The sequence below is a fragment of the Schistocerca nitens genome, chromosome 1, assembly GCF_023898315.1.
Source record: "Schistocerca nitens isolate TAMUIC-IGC-003100 chromosome 1, iqSchNite1.1, whole genome shotgun sequence".
Lineage (NCBI taxonomy): Eukaryota > Metazoa > Arthropoda > Insecta > Orthoptera > Acrididae > Schistocerca > Schistocerca nitens.
Window position 1 is genome coordinate 498,009,751 of NC_064614.1, and position 18,007 is coordinate 498,027,757.

General features: G+C 36.4%; 1 protein-coding gene across 4 annotated transcripts in view; it reads right to left on the reverse strand.

Annotated features, from left to right (window-relative positions):
- The window catches only part of LOC126252788 (synaptic functional regulator FMR1), a 221,820-nt gene that overhangs the window by 191,763 nt on the left and 12,050 nt on the right, over positions 1-18,007 (reverse strand). For all 4 annotated transcript variants that reach the window (XM_049953739.1, XM_049953746.1, XM_049953724.1 and 1 more), the window contains exon 5: positions 14,902-15,138. In XM_049953739.1, the coding sequence (XP_049809696.1) occupies positions 14,902-15,138 (237 nt within the window). The remainder of the gene's footprint in view (positions 1-14,901; positions 15,139-18,007) is intronic.

Sequence of the window (18,007 nt, forward strand, 5' to 3'; positions counted from 1 at the left end):
GACGTGCAGAAGTAGTTTGTATACATTGTCACTTGCTCCAATTACTTCTGTAGAAGCCGAACAATACATCAATAGCAAGTAAATCAGCCTCTGATTTTTCTTTATTCCTGTTTTAACATTTGACTGACTCTTAAGTCTGATTTTTTTTCTGTGTTGAACAGAACACCGGTACTTTATGGATAGAAAGACAATCTGAGCAAAGTGGAACATTATTCATGAAGTGGACAAAAATCCACATATGAAGCATGTTGACATTGCATAAACTGAACATTCTCCATCAACATTAAATGCTACAGCAGATCATTTGGTAAAATAGTTGGGCTTCATAGATTTCAAAGGAAGCAATGGTTGAATCAATGAGTTCAAGTACCAACATCATTTTGTGTGTGTGTGTGTGTGTGTGTGTGTGTGTGTGTGTGTGTGTGTGTACGCGTGCGTGTGGTCGTGTCTACGGGTGATTCTAGAAGCACGAACACTGACACTGCTCAGTCACAGAATTATTCTTCCATCAATCATAGAAAAGTATAGTTCCAATGACATTTTCAATGCAGACAAACTCTCATGATCTGACGAGAAAAATGCCACAGTGGAAAATTTTCTAGAAAGACATCTTTACTGTGTTGAAATGAAAGTAGAACAGAAAAGTTTGTGCCACAAATAGTTGGGAAGGCAAAGAGTTCACCATGTTTCAAAAAATGCGCAGTCATTGCAATGTAAGGACATTGCAACGTAAGGACATTGCAATGTAAGGCATTACTGTAAATGCATGGGGGTGAGAACAACCGTATTTGAACAATTATTGCATTCCTGAGATGTAAGGTTGGGTATTAGAAATAGGAAAATCATACTGTTTATTGATCAATACGCAGTGCACCCCTAAGATTTGTTGAATCTATGTAGTATAAATGTAGTGTTTTAGTTTCTCCCAACTGTACAAGCCACTTGACAAAGGCATTATAAAATGCCTGAAACAAGAATACCAGAGGATTCTTGTACAGAAGATGATGTGAAATACAATCTTTGATGCTACACATTGTTTAAGAAGTGTCTGGGATTCTGTGCACGAAAGCACTATCTCGAAAGGCTTCAAGAAGACTGTTTTCCACCTGATACTTATAGGAGACATCACACCAGGAAATAAAGTAATTGCAGCTACACAATGGTAGCTAGTAATGGAGTCAAGAAGAAAACAGTGGATACCTTAGCTTTGATGAATATGTTGAGTGTGATGTTGCCATCAGTCAGTCCATGACAACTGATTAAGTCTTGCAGAAACAGATGGCAGAGAAACAACAACAAAGAAGACAAGAATGAACTGGAACCTACTCTGGTTCCTACAACACCAAAAGCTACTCAAGTAATGGATACAGTTGAGTTATGTTTTCAGTTCTGAAGTCAACAAAGTAGTGACTAACACTTTAACTAATCTGGACAATACAATATTAAAATTAGGATGAAAGAAACAATTAGATGTGTTTTCAAACCTTTGTGAAGATGGGACTACACATGGTATGTCACTGTGTTATGTAGGCTAACATGATGTGCAATATAATGGTGGTGTGTTGAAATGACAACCCCTATTCAGTTACCAGCAGTTATTCACTAATGGATATGTTAATAATGATGTTCATTTGTTCTGAGAAGTAATATAAATTACTATTTTAGCACATTTTTTCTACATCACATGCTAGACATGGATTTTAGTTGCTCGAGGTTGTGTTCTCTTGTCTTTTCTGCATTCCAACTGGCTGATGGCGTAAGTGTACACACACAATATATTTGATATAGCCAATGTTGCCGTGTTTAATACATTTTTGCTTCTTATATATCAATGCACAATTTTGAGATTTTTGGATGTGACATCGTCTTGAAAAGTTGTCTTTTCAATCACAATTTATTGAGACAGCATGTCAACATGCATAGCATTTTGATGTCTCTTATTACCATAAATATGGTAACCTCTAATTCCGCATTTTCCACCATTGAACAAATCGAATAATTACCAAATCAGATAATTTTGCTAATACATTTTCCTGCTTATAATATTCAAAATCTCTGGTCCTTTTAAAAACATGCAAATGAGATTTCACTGTACATTCTCAATGGATGTAGCACAAGACTTTGCCCACAAAAGTATTAAAGGTCTCCGAATACTTGTACCTCTGAGGTAAGCAACTGATTACAGTTTTATTTTATTTAATGGAATGTTTCATTTGTTTTCTATAATTTAAGTGTAAAATAAGTACTACAGCAACTACAAACTGTGACACCCATTTTTCATCACAGTAATTTGTCTTCCATGCAAGCTCAAACGCCAAAATATTCGTGTCCGAAAACATTTTAGACTGTGTAAAAGAACATAACAGCAGCTGAGCTACTGCAAAGAAAATCTAACATGCAATGTTCTTATGACACAGTTAAGAAGAGTTTAACCCTAACACGACAATAAAAAAAAATTCCACCTGTACCCTTTAAAAAATGAGTAACATGTTGCTATTCTTAGTCATACCTGCACATTTACAACCTACAGGAAGTACTATTAATTGATACCTGACTAAGTATTTCACGGCTCTTTGAATGGCGAGTTCTACCCAACGAATTTTGATTTTCGAAACTAAAATACCTGGAACAAATAAGAGATGGAGCATGTTATTTTCTGTGAAATATTCTCATGCCCATGGTTTTCTCTTAGTTGGCATCAATATTGCTTTCTCTTGACATATTTAATACAACTCTTTCATACATCTACCAACCAAAATGGGCATCTGTAAGTGAATCACCCAATTTTTCTCATTTGTTTGGCAATGCAGACTACTACATTGCAACATACACTATATTTGCTGTGAAAAGAAGGCAACATTTCAATTTATGAGAGCCTACTGGCACACCACGGGAGTCTGGTCATGTTGACCTCGGACTGAATGCAACGGGAAGGTGATTATGTTTCTGCAATCCTCACAAAACAGTTTTACAAGAAATATACCACTAAGTTCTTAGGTGTCTAGGCCTGTGCCCCAATTTCTCATCCCGAGTGTGAACATTCAACAAGTTTTCTATCCGATTTGATAAAGACGAACATTTCTATTTTTAGGCTATAAATATCTTTGTGCAAATAACTACTAACGTGTACGTATTTCAGTAATTGCAAGTCCGCACACATTTCTATGCATCTTGACTACTTACATCTAAAACAGTAAAAGTCAGCCGATGTCTGGCCACTGATGCATATTGTCATTACTGACTTTAATCATAAGCAATACTATGTGCATTGTAATAGTAATCAAATGCCAGGTTCCACTCTCACCCATACATAGCTTTGTAGTAGAAGTATTCTTACTGAATGTGTCAAATAATGCATTTTCAATTTTAATTGTATGAAGCATTTCAGCATTATTTACCACCATGTGTCGTAGTAGTAGTAGTAGTAGTAGTAGTAGTAGTATTCATGTTCATTGTTCAGCATTTGAACATTCAGCTAACGGCTCTGAACAGGAATTCACCTGAACTAAACCAACAGGAACTAATTTTTTGAGTCTATATTCATCTCACATTCCTAAATAACTGAATTTTGTGGAGAATACTTTCAAATGTGCTTGGAAGAGTTTTTGCACTCTCAGCATTGTTCCACAATGTCTCTGTATGATCACCGATCATTAGTGAAGCTGTTTCAGACAGAAGGCCAGAGAACGCAGATGCATTGTCTATGTTTATTGCATTCAAGTATTAAGAAGTATGTTCAATAGAATTTAATAGAATTCACAACTGCTAAGATGCCAAATGATTATATGCTTCGGTTGAATCAATATTTTGCAAATAAAGAAACATGATGATTTTATATGATCTAAGATATAAGGGAAATGGGATGAAGCTATCTAGCGTGCCAAAAAAGTAGCAAGTTTGAAGAGGCTAAAAAAATAAAAATGGCTGAACTGAATGAGTGGTAATGTGTTTCAAGGAGGAAGGGGGATAAACTGAAGAAAATGAGTACTTAAGATTTTTGGCAATGGACGAACCAATTCTTTGAATGTGAGCTGTGTTTTGATGCATCAGAGTCAAGGTTTATGTTTTGAGTTTAAACTACATACTGAATGCAGTAATAAACTGTACTATCAAACAACTAACTGTAGGTGTTCATTTTAAGGACTCAGAAACACACGTCTTAATGAAGCATTTAACGATCAATGACTTTTTAAATATGAGACCACTGACAGTAAATGTGTACTGCTGCACTACTTACAGAGCTGATAATAGAAGTATAGAGATTTCTGACACAGTAAATTCAACACAATGTGGCTTGTTTAAAATTGGTGCTCTGAAAGAACATGGTATTCAATTAGAAGGGATGTGTTGAGTACATAAATAAATGGAAATTATTGAAATCATTCAAGGCGCTAGTTTCAAACATGTTTTTGAAGTAACCTTTGAAACAGGACACTGCATTGTCTAATTCAATGCGGGGCTTCCTATTATAAAACAAAGTACTTTTATCTGCTGTTTATGAATGAGAAGCGGGTGGATCCAAAGGCTTCATCTCCTATTAGAAACACACTGGAACTCAGCTCCCTCAAGTCACTAGAGAAATCCCACTTTTTTCCCTTCTCCAAATCATTTACCATACGTAAGGCCATGTAAAGCTATCACAGGTATGCACAAAAATGTAAATGCATTTATATATAATTAAATAAATTCAGTTGTTGTTGATAGCAGACTTGTTAAGGAGAAGATAACTGAGTTGATTAATATGATTGTAATCCAGTGTTCAAAATATTTTACAACACATGATGCTGAAAAAAGATGGTTTTGCCTTTGCAGGAAAAAGGAATTTTAATGATTAAACAAGCAAGATAAAAAACAATGTTATGCACGCAACAGACACTGAAACATTAAGTTGCACATTCAGACTTTGAGGACACACTTATAATGCAAGTGGGCCCAGGTTTGATTCCCAGCCGGGTTGGAGATTTTCTCTGCTTGTGGACTGGATGTTGTTTTATCATTTCATCCTCATCACCGGTGCACAAGTCACCCAATGTGGCATCGAATGAAATAAGACTTGCACTTGGCAGCCGAACTTCCCCAGATGGGGTTCCCAGCCAACAATGCCATATGCTCATTTCCCCTTTTTTTGGGCAAACTGTACTTTCTTATGGCAGATTAAACAGCTATGAAATCGTTACCAAACTTTTAGAGCAAAGAACAGCTTCCAAGAAATGATTACTGTTAAGGATATATGAATGTTTCAGAATTCAAAATATTTGCATATAAAACTGTCAACCCCTATTGCTAGGGGCAGGCAATGCCGAGTTTCAACATTCATGCATTACATGAGGTGACTGTAAAACTTTTACAATATTAATATGGCAAATACAGTACATTAAAGTGACACGTGACAGATGCAAATTTGTTTGCATATTTTATAGTTGGCTGCACAAAAGTTAACAAGAAAAGAATGGTGGTAATGTTACTGAAATCCAGGCAACGGATGATTAACCCAAACTCACTGACAAGGATGAGAAATGTAAAGAGGCATGACCTTACTGTAAAAACAATCACACAATTTATCTAGAGTAGTTTGACTGGAGTAGGGTGGGGTGGGATGATGGGAGATTGTGCCAATGCTGTTGCTAAGGCACTTCAACTTTTTCCCTTCTGGAATTTATTTTTCCACTGTACTACCTTAGTTTGTCATTGTGCAGTTATGAATTTATTACCAAGCTGCCACACCAGGTAAATACAGCCAGCCAGAATGATGTACTCATAAGAGAGTGTCACTGCAATTAGCTCTACATCAGCTCAGCAATGTTTCCAATCCTGTTTATGTGCCCCTTGACTGTTCCAACACCTTAACTACATGGCTAGTTGTTACTTTTACACATTTCAATTATCTGCATTCGACCCAGGACCTTATACTAGTAGCAATTATTTCCAAGTCCTTCAAATTTCAACTTCCCTCTACACAAACATAGCTGGATGTACCTTATCAGAACTACATCATTTAAATTTTCTTTTGAAGTCACCTGGATTAGGAGTTGGTGTTCAATTTTTTTCATTGAATCAACTGATGATCTAACTTATCTGGCAGCTTTGATATTACGTATCATTTCACTATCTTTTAGTGAAGCTCCTTTGTAGACATCCGTAGTAATAGTATACAATTCATGTTTATAAAATTTGTGTTCGAACAATGTAAGGCTCCATGCACTGCAACGTGTTAGCTTTCAATTCTTTATATATTAGTAGGGACCCAAGAAATTCATATTTTGGAATAAATCAGACTAAAGATGTAAATTCTGTCTCAAAGTGCAAAATTACCTAAGATATGGTATTTTGTAGCAAACTGTACCCAGACTGTTTTATCAGAGAAACTGAAGTAGCTTTATTTTCTGCACAAAATGAAAAAATTTAACCAATTTTGGTTACTAGTAATGCACCATATCCTTTGAAACCCAATTTGCAAAGATAGTACACATAAGAACATGTTTACAAAATATAAAACATGAAATCAACAACTTATCAGTGCATGTGATGCTATGGTATCATGCCAGTTGTGGGCAGTTGAATGTTCTGTATAAGATGCACCCAGTGTAATATAACATAGGACTGAGTCGTGACACTTAGCCTCTTAGAACAAAAAAATACATACATTAACCTTGCTAACTGCAGTTCAAGAGTTGATATAATATTGACACTTAACATGATAGTTTTAGATGGTGAGTGTTTTGAATTGCAGTTTCATCATATACTGGCTGAAGATTGGCATGAAATAACTCATTTGCAACACCGCCAAAATCAGTAAGCAATTCTGTCATACCCATTACTGAATGCTCTGTGTTGTGCATTGCTAGTTATTCCTTCTCTTGTTTTGAAACAAATGAATGAAGATGCAAATCTTTGCCTACAACAGCGTTCAATTATGACTCCCATCATCAAAATGGATCAATGAAACCCACAACCATGCGTGACAGATGACAGGAATAGGTTGTCACCCTGTAAGGGGGAGGCGGGTGTTGTTTCTTCACACCAGTCCCCTCTTTTGGCTGTTTTAGTTCTGGTTTGTTTACAGTTGTGACCAACTGCACGTGCCTGTATTTTGCACTACAGTGATTGAAAAACAAAACCTGTCAACATATTTTGACTGTTCTGAAATTCTTCCTCTAACAGAGTTATTTTCAGTTCTACTTGTACACTTTGAGCATTGTCAATTCTAACTGTAGCATTGTTGAGTATGGGTCACAAGACTATGAATGCTAACAAAAGGTCAAAATTACAATTCTGCAGGATTTTAATTGTTGACCTCAGTGGGGAAAAAAATAATGTCGAGAAACACTTCATATCGAGGAAGCACTCACTTCACCAGCAGGAAAATGCTGCTGCTTCAACATAATCTACCTTTTGTTGAAAGCTTAAATACAGGCAAAAGAAAGAAACAGACAAATCCATAGAAAATTTCTCTTAAGATTTTACAAAAGTGAATATACCAGTCAGAAAGCTCCTCAACCATCAATTTTTTTTTAAACAGTCAATTTCAAAGTATTAATGTTTCGACTTTTGATACGGTTTGGTCTTCAGGCACTTAGCATGACATCTTTTTAAATTTTTATATTGATTGTTCATAAACAAAAATTAGGTGCTAATTTCACCAAAATTTATGCCACATTTTCAAGCCTCTACAGGTTCACTAATTAAAAAGAGCTCCAGTTTTAAGACAGACAAAATGAAGGTTAATGTCAATTTTTACATACCTTTAAGGCTAAATCAAAAGTACCATTTCAAATTTAAATATGCTGATTATGTAAGTGCATGCTAAGATCTTGTTCGCAACACAGATAAACTTGTAAAGGCTTAATTTCCAATAACTGGAACATACCTTTTAAATATTTTACCATGTGATTGCTCTTAATCACATCACTGAGCTGATACCCCATATTAATTTCTGAACCTAGTGTTAGACTGCAATATTTCACCTTCTCATTGGTAAGATGGGATGATTCTGCCCAGAAACCATGCTTCTCAAAAGCTGGGCATGTTCTGAAGTGGAGGGAGGGAGGGAGGGAGGGAGGGAGGAAGATAGGAGTTTTAACACTGCATTGACAGTGAGATCATTAGAAACAGAGTATAAGCTTGTACTACAAAAATATGGGGATGGAAATCTGCCATGACCTTTCCTCAGGGAACATCACGGCATTTTGCTCTAGCAAGTTAAGGAAACTGCAGTAAAACCAAATCTGGACAGTCAGATACAGATTTGGACTTCTCTCCTCCCTAATATGAGTTCAGCTTGCAGAACGCTGCACTACCTCACTCGGTAATACACTACAGGGCTACTTTGTAAATAAAGTATCGTTAACTCATTTTGAATGCCCACACTACACCATAATGGAATTCACTAAAAAATGAATTCTTTTATGCTGAATTACTAACAATGATTGCAAACTTCCATGAGTGCTAAACATAGTACATTCCTATGGTTTATGGTCAACTGCCTAGCAACCGAGTACTGCTGTATAAAAAAAAATGACTATTTCTCGTCAAACACTGTTTGACGTTGGAAGATTCTTTGAGGCGAGTTTGACCACATAAATGAACTGACGTTTTTTCAGTATTCAGTCCACAGAAATTTGTTGCACTTCTCCATGCAAGCCTCCTGTCTGCATAAGGGCTTAAAAGTATATCCAATTGAATCTGCTTCCTATAGTCAAACATTTGTCTGTAACATACCCTTCCACACTTTGCTCTATTATAAACTAATTCTTCAAACAATGGAAAATTCTGGACGGAATGTAAAAATATTATGAAAAGGAAAGTTGCTACTCACTATATAGTGGAGATGCTGAGTTGCAGAGACACACAACAAAAAAATTGTCATAAATAAAGCTTTTTTCCATTAAGGCCTTTCTCAACAATAGATGACACACACGCACACCTCACAAAAACGACCGCAGTCTCAAGCAACTGAAACCACACTGCAGTGTGCCTGAGACTGCAGTCTATTGTTGACATAGGCCTTAATGGTCAGAAGCATTATTTGTGACAGAATTTTTGTTGTGCCTATTTGCGACTCAGCTTCTATGCTATATGGTGAGTAGTGACTTTCCTTTTCATAAACTTATTCTTGATGTCTCAAGATGTGTCATATCAACTGTATAAACATTAACTTGGAAAACAGTAACTGTTGAACAATTATCTCAATTCAGCACACCCTGATACAGAACATACAGAATTATTTGAATCAAAAATTGGAAACCTTATCCAGTAATTTTGGAATGTGGTATAGAATGAGTTACACATCATGAAACTTTTGAGGAAAGAAACTGTTAACACATCACTATACTTTGAACTGGAAAGAAGGAAACAATTCACTATTCTCGTCAGTATATTATATTTTGGAAATCAATATTTTACATTTTATCAAACTTGTGCTCTGTATCTACTCTGAAAACAAAAGATTAAAGAAAGTACTTTTTCATACTGATCATACAGTTTAAATTCTAACATGTCTCATCCCATGGTGAAGCCACATCAAATGACAAGTTCAGCCAGTTTCTTAATATGCATATTACTCTAATCTTCAGATATTCAAAGATTCCCATAAAACATGTGGAATTTCTTCTGTCTCCACTTTAATCGGTACTGACACACACACACTGCACTGTTTTACACACCTATGGCAAATTAACAGAAACAGCATATTTTTATGAACAACCCACAAAATGGAGTGCATTTCAAATTTTCATACCTCCTGAATTACCACACCCAAAAGTCTCACAACTAAGCCTATACTGTTAGAAGTGGTTCACCAATATTATAAGAAATTAGCTTTTAACAGGTTTTCACAAATCGCTAATTTTGTACTTGCACTGCATTACCACTAAAAAAAGATGTGTTCAATGCTTTTGTAATTTTACTCACACCAAGTAACATTCATTAATTTCAACAGTGATAAGAAAAATTCAGATTGAATAGGAGAATATAGCATTGCCAAACTTTTATTTTAACATTTCCAATAGTGTGATAGGTACATCATGGAAGCATATCAGTCAAAGTTCATCAAACTGTTAACCAATTACCTCGAACTGTTAGCTGAAATGTTACATTTCATTTAAGCATACACTAAATGTGCTAAGAGGTTTTTTACTTAAATGTCAGTTTGAAGCAGAACTGACTAAAATATTAAAGATTTAAATGTAGACTTTCTTCTTTTCTATTGAAAATTCTGAAGGTGGCCAGTGTATGGCTGATCATGATTAAAAACATTGTCATTGTGTCTAGAAGAAAATTTGTTACTTTGAGAGTTTTGAGATTCTTTGATCTTCAAATGTGTATTTTAGTGTCGATTAATAACATCTATGATTTTGTCATAATGCAAAAATTCGACATCTATTGAATAACTATTTCCTAAATTTCCTGACTGCCAGATTCTTTTATGTTCAGGAACTGCACTCTCGAGCCAACAATCATTTTACGATGGTCCTAGTGGACACACACGATACAGCTCGCAAAAAATTGTAACAAAATAAATTATTTCACGATGAGAAGCCACTTAACACTTACAGAACACACACTTACAACCCAGAGGTTAAAACACTTTCTTCTGGATGCTTTTGTTATAGTACCAAAAATTTCTGATTTTTTTGCAAAAATATCTGCTGATAACTTTTAAGAAGAAACTGTTTTTTCAATCTTTGAACAGAATTGACTGATTAAGATACTTGTCTCTACAGATAATGTTTTCATTTTCTCATTCTATACTGCTAATTTTGCAAATCTGTTTTTAGTGCAAAACCAGTATACGTTTTACATTTCCTTTAAAATATAACTTTCTCTGTGTGCCTCAAATGCACTTATAATCACCAAGGAACAAGATTATCCAGTTAATGCCTCTTTAGTCCATCATTCAAACAAAAATGTTTAGTGCAATTACAAGACCATCAGTTAAGAAATTCCTGTAATTCTACCTTGTGGAAATGAAATGGGTCTGCAGCTGGCCTAAGACTTGAAGGAGGAGGAGAAGAAGTAAAAAATATCAACAGGTGTAATTTTATTCAATAATTTTAGTTACCTGTTTCAGTAACTGGCCCCTAGTGATCCAATAAGAAATTAACTTGGGCTTTTCTACTTGCCTGCAAAAAGAATGCTGATTGACCTAAGGCATCCACAAGGGACGAGGGGTGGGGGGAGCCTTCCATCCTCATGGAATCTGACTACAGACTATTCACCACAGTAATCTCCCGTTCTTCTAGCACTGAATACTGAAATGCAGGTTTAACACTGCTGATCCCATCGGGAAATACTGTGACTTCAGCAATCACTTTGCATCTTCAGTCTTTTGGTCATTTCACTGTCCACAGGAAATTATGCCAGTTCCTCGCTGAGGAGGCAGTTTTGGCACTGTTCTGCCATTAAGATGAATGCAAAACTTCTCAGAACCATGCCAAAATAGTGTCTTCAATTTTTTCAGCCATTTCCTCGTACAGCCCTTATCAAACAACAGATCGCATAATGCAATCTAACAGTAATTTACCATTTTCTGTGGATGAAGATGACTTGTGATGACTTGTGATGACTTGCTAAATACACATTCAGTTTTATACAGCAGAGTTGTAGCACCTACTCGAGAACACAACCATGCTATAGTATAACTGTGTACATTTATACTTTATCTTGGGAGCTAAACACATCAATTAAAGAAGGGTAACAGTGTTTTCTGTGGTAGAGGATAGGAAAAATACTGTAAAAGATGTCTTCCCAGAGATTGCAAACTAACCCTATTGGGTGCAACACAGTTCCAAAGTCAGCCTTGCTAAGAATTCTTCAGTCCAGTTGGTGTGACTGCATAATAAGAGGACAAACTGAAGAAGTGAGGACCACCTCAGTTCATTCCTGGACTGTTAAAAAGTGTTCCACCAGCCAATTTGAGGGCAGATTTGGGAGATTTCCCTCATTTGGTCTAAAACTGGTTCTGGGTTAGACTTTTTCCAAGTAATTGTTCACACAGGAGAGCTGTACAAACATACCGTCATTTGACCATTAAACAGACTCCTTTATGGACAACATAGTAATAAGCATCCCTTGCATGGAGAAACAATACTCAACGGCACTGGCCGTCTTTTTAGCTTTGATGTATCATTAATCACTAGCCCAGCACAATGTCCACTGTAAAAAGTGCAAGTGACTACTGTGTATATGAAGGGCAAAAGAACAAGAAACCCTAACTCTGGTTTGCTGAGAATATATTCTCAGTTCGAGTATAATAATTTTTTTTTTTTTGAGTCTGAGAAGCCTACATCCACTAATCAACATGGTTTTAGAAAGCACTGCTCGTGCAAAACTCTGCTTGCCCTTTTATCACGATACAATGTGAACTACGGGTGAAGGGCAACCGTCAGATTCCATATTTTTAGATTTCTGGAAAGCGTTTGACACAGTACCTTTTTCCAATTATTCCTCCATACACATAAATGATTTGATGGGCGGAATTGGCAGCGATCTGTAGTTGTTTGCTGATGATGCTGTGGTACACGGTAAGGTGTCAAAGTTAAGTGACTGTAGGAAGATGCAATATGAGTTTGACAAAATTTTTAGTTGATGTGAGGAATGGCAGCTAACTCTAAATGTTAAAAAATATAGATGAGTAGGAAAAACAAACCGGTAATATTCAGATACAGCATTACTGGTGTCCTGCTTGCCACAGTCCTGCCACTTCAATATCTGGACAACACGCTGCAAAGCAATATGAAGTGGAACAAGCATGCAAGAACTGTGGTAGGGAAGGAAAATGGTCGACTTTGGTTCATTGGGAGAGTTATAGGAAAGTGTGGTTCATCTGTAAAGAAGGCCATATATAGGACACTACTGCGAGCTATCCTTGATTACTGCTATATTTGGAACCTGTACAAGATCAGATTGAAGGAAGGCATATAAACAATTCAGAGGCGGACTGCTAGATTTGTTACTGGCAGCTTTTAACGAAAATTCAAGTGCCAAGGAGATCCTCAGGGAACTAAATGGGAATCCATGGAGGGAGGGTGACATTCTTTTTTAGGAACACTATTGACAGAATTAACACAACCATCATTTGAAGCTGACTGCAGAATAATTCTGTTGCCTACAACATACACTGTGCATAAGAACTTTGAAGGTTAACATATGAAAAATCTGGGCTCATAAAAAGCCATATAGACAGTCATTTTTACCTGGTTCTATTTGCAAGTCAAATAGGAAAGAAAAATGTCTAGTAGTTGTACTGGGTACCCTCCGCCAAGTTTTTTTTTTTTTAAGTATCACTGTAGACACAGAACCAAAAAATTTAGCTTTCAAAATATTTTATTCGACTTTAGTTACAATAATCAATAATAAAAATAGAAAGGATGGGAATATTGCAAGGAAACCGTTAACACAGTCAGGTATTAAGTATGGTAAGCAAACAAAATGTCAACAAAGAGAAACAAGTTTTTAATAAAGTTGATTCCTCCATTTAAATGTTTTTTGTTGCTTATTTTTGTTGTGTCCAACAAAATTTTCTTAATTGTTCAGAATTTTTACATTACAGATTTGTAATGTCAGTGTCAGCCTAACATTACTGGAATATAATAATTTCTTTGTCAATATTTTCTACATACATCTTAACTTGCTTGTTATCCTGGATGTAATTACGTTACAATACAATTTCAGATTACTGAAAAAACAGTAGCACTGATATTTATATTAATATCAGAAGATTGCATTCGCCACTATATATGCAACACGTTTGGCTTTCGCAGTAACGTAACGTACTAAATGAAGAATTATGAATCCTTATATTAGTTTTGTATACTTTCTACCAAAATTAATACTTGGGGCATGGCAATGTTGGAACTCGCTGGACCATCAGCTGTATCAAAAATGCCAATGTTAGGATTTTGTCTCCTCCCTGATAAATTTCTGCCGACATCTGTCAGCCCATTGCTGCACTTCGAACTGGATAAGGATTACTTTGTTGCTGGAAAAGGTACAGACTTTTTAACAATACTATAGCAATTTGAAGACTTCGCAAAGAAACTGACTCCATTAAGTTCTGTGCACTAGACTGCTGATCTTAATATATTTCTTTTGCTTTACATATAGAATGAGTGGGGACAATACATGAATACCTAGAGAAAGTGCTTTAGAGTGTTCTGCTTCACCCATTAAGTGTACGGCAATCACTACTTTGCAGTTAATCTTTAAGGCTTATTAACCATCTTATCAGAAAACCGAGTTTCAGGTCTTATTTAAATGAAAAAGCAACAGACAGACAGTTAACTCCACTTTGTGTAAGCATCAAGCTTTACAGATTTATACTAAGACAAGAATTGGCATTTTATCCTGTATCTTCTACAGTGAATTGTTGGCTGCAGATGAGATAGCAGTTACCCACTGTACTACTGAAATTTTGTGTTGCGGTAGCTGGAATGTTCATACCACTAACACATTAAAAAACAATTGTTACACAGCCGAAACTCTGAAGTCTTCCCTCAATATGCTTCATACTGTATGCTAACAAAAGGACACCAAAAAATCTTCTGATTAAGAAGATACACAATATTCATCTGCACACAACTCAACAGTGAAGTTTTATTATTACATAAATAACCACATGGTCTACGTACTGTCAGACCAGGAAAATTTACACTTTAACATGAAAATAAACGTATTAGGTCAGTAATAAATTTATATGTAGTAGAACGTAATATGGATTTGATAACACTAGTAACAGAAGTAAATGTAGGATCATCTACTTCTTTCAAACACACAAATGACGTAATTATTTACACACTTCTGCATTCAACTGTTTAGTTATTTACCTTTAGCATGAAGAGCTGTACACCAATTTCTGAAATAGGGTAATACCATAGGACCAACAAGAAATTTGCTTTTACTCACCCCCCAACATTCTGCAGCTTCGTAGACTCTAGTTGCCTAGCTGCTTCTTCGGTGCGTTTGAGCAAGAGAACCTTCTGTGTGAGGTTCCGAAAATGCATTTCTTGAAGCATCTGAGATCTTTTCTTTGATTGTTCACTTCGAGAAATAACACTAAGAACCCCTCGCTCAGGAACATACCGACAAATAGCAGCCTCAATAGCCCTCTGGAACTCTTTATGTGCAGAGTCCATTTTTGCACTGTAAGCATTAATCAATTCCTTCAATAATTCAATAACAGACTTTAAAACTATATAAAAAAATCACTATCTTACACACACACACACACACACACACACACACACACACACACACACACACACACACAAAAAAAAAAAAATGGCAGAGAGAGTGCCTCCCCACTATTTCAACAGACTAATTAACAAAGGAAACTCCAACTATTTCTAAAACGTCTGTAGCAGGCCTACCACAGACACAAATATTAGGAAATTGACAGGTACATTGACTGGTCTAATCTTCATCTAAACTTTGGACAAGTCCATAGCTATTTGAAATTATGGCCTCTTGTAAAAAAAAAAGTGGTTATACAATCTACATCACATATAGATTATTGGGTTATCCTCTTGCCACAAAAGTAATTTAAACATGAACTTAATCTCAACACGTGAAGCACTATCTTATCACTTCTTTTTAGCTGGAGAAATATTACTGCCTCATAAAATTGTCGATCTCCAGCCATTCACACTCCCTTTGGTGCACACGATTTCCTAAACAGCAAGGGTGATGGCACAATAAGTTATCCAATTTTAACCATAAGCACGCACCCTGGCTGCAATATTTTTTATTTCCAGATTTTTCTTGGCTCAGAGCCCAGCACAATGACAGTATCTTCTCTTTGCACAAGATAAAAGTGTGTCATTAATACTCTGGACTAATTTGTCTGTTGAGTAAAGCTCCTGAATGGAGTTACTGACAAATTTAGGACAATTTTTGGCACCTGATCAAACTTCACCTGCTCTAGCACCATCAGGATTAAGTGAACTTTGACAAATTACTGTACATTAATTTTAGCAGGCACATCCTCTGAATACAGATGAAGTTTGCCAGCTAAGGATATATGACAGCTACTGTTTTAGACAGAATTGCAGTCTGCCCTCTTTAGGAAAAGATTATTACTGAGTCTGGTTACACAAACCACTTTAACAATGAGAAATACTAAGTGAAAAAAAATTCACACACACTGGCTTTGCACCACGATTCCTTACATACTAGCAATACAAAAATGCCTGTCACAAAATTTTGTCCCGCACACATTTACAACAGTAAATAGACATTAAAGATTGACAATCTGGCAACACTGATTACATAAACACTGCCAGTATATATTATTAGCACTGTGAAGCTGGTGCAGTGGATAACATTTTGGGTTAGTATGCAGGAAGTCAAGGGTTCAATTCTGGGTCAAGGTGTACTTGTTTTTATTTGTTAAACATAGTCTGCGTGGTACAGTATCTGGCATCTTAATTATCTTACAGCGAGTCGTCTACGAAACACTTGCACTTATGCACTTCAAACACTGAAATGGAAATACAATAGTTTTCATTGTTCGGCTTTAAAAGAAGCCTTTTGCACATCGTGGATGCAAACTGTTCCATACTACTTTATCTACTAGATTCCAATCTAGTTATCTGTGTACTCCCCCCCCCCCCTCCCAATGGCCCCATCAATTACTACCATCTATTATTCTTACTGCGTACAGGTCCACCGTATTTCATTAGGGCCTTACATCTTCAGGAGGGTTCGTAACAAGCTTTGCAAATGATTTCCAAACTTTATTACCATTTTGTAAGTATTATCACCATGGACCCAATAATTATGCCTTCCAACACCGAGTCTGACAAGCGCATGCTGTTTAGTAAGTACCTTCACGTGCTGCTACAGCTGCTGCTGCTGCTTCTACCACCACCACCACCACCACCACCACCACCACCACCACCACCACCACCAATACTACATCATCATTGTCAATGTAAATTTGGAAACATCATGTCCACTGTCAATAGGGAAAAGTACAATTCAAAAGCTAACATTTCATAGCTAGCAGTATGGGGATAAATCAAGTAGAACTGAAGCTAAAAGAGGTGATGCACAATAGATGCAACAGCCTGCTGCGACTAAAGGCGTGTTAACCACGAACTGGCAAATAAAAACAAGTACGCCTAGACCCAGTTGACGTCATCGATGCTAACCTAATACGTTATCCACTGCAGCAGCTGTGCAATACTACTCCTATATGCTGACAGAGGTAGTTACCGTACATGTGATTCCTGTGTTGCCCGATTGGCCAAGCTTTAATGTCCATTTACTGCTGGAAATATGTGCAGGGCAAATTTTTGTGACATTTTAAGTACGTGAGGAATCACGCTGCAAAGCCTGAGAGCGCAAATTTTTCTTCACCCTATACATCCTGCAGTCTCTTCATTTAGAAAGACACTCGATATGCAATTTCATTCGTATGCTGGTATCTGATAAGAATGTGAATCTTTTGAGAATGAAGTCTACTAGTAAGAAGATCATCTGTTACCATGGACAATATTTCAATAATGCAGATGATTCATGGATTAAAATATTACAGAACGGTATAGTCAACTATGCACGTAATTGCATTCACTCTAAGTGATCATGTTATAGGAAAAGATTTTTCATCAATATATTTCCTCCTAAGGGTTGTGCATTTACACACTAGACTGAAGAAATGTGTCAGAGCTTTTACCTGTGCAATTTTCACATGATCTGCTTTTGCAAAACTTGGCAATGAGATGTTCTTCCTTATGATACCGAATTTATTAGTAGTACTTCTGCAGCAACTACAAAGCATGGCAAAAATTGGTGGCCCATGAGTTCCTAACAAAGTCTCTATTTGTAATTGGGAACCTTCCATCAGAAGCAAGTGGAAAAATGCCTTTCACTGTTACTTTAATGATTTCCTCCCCCCCCCCCCCCCCGACACACTATTCATGAAGGAATGACTGGGAAATAGTCAAAGCAGTTTTATTAACCCTCTCCCAAACCCCAAGTGCAAACTGCACAGCAAACGTGTGTATACCAC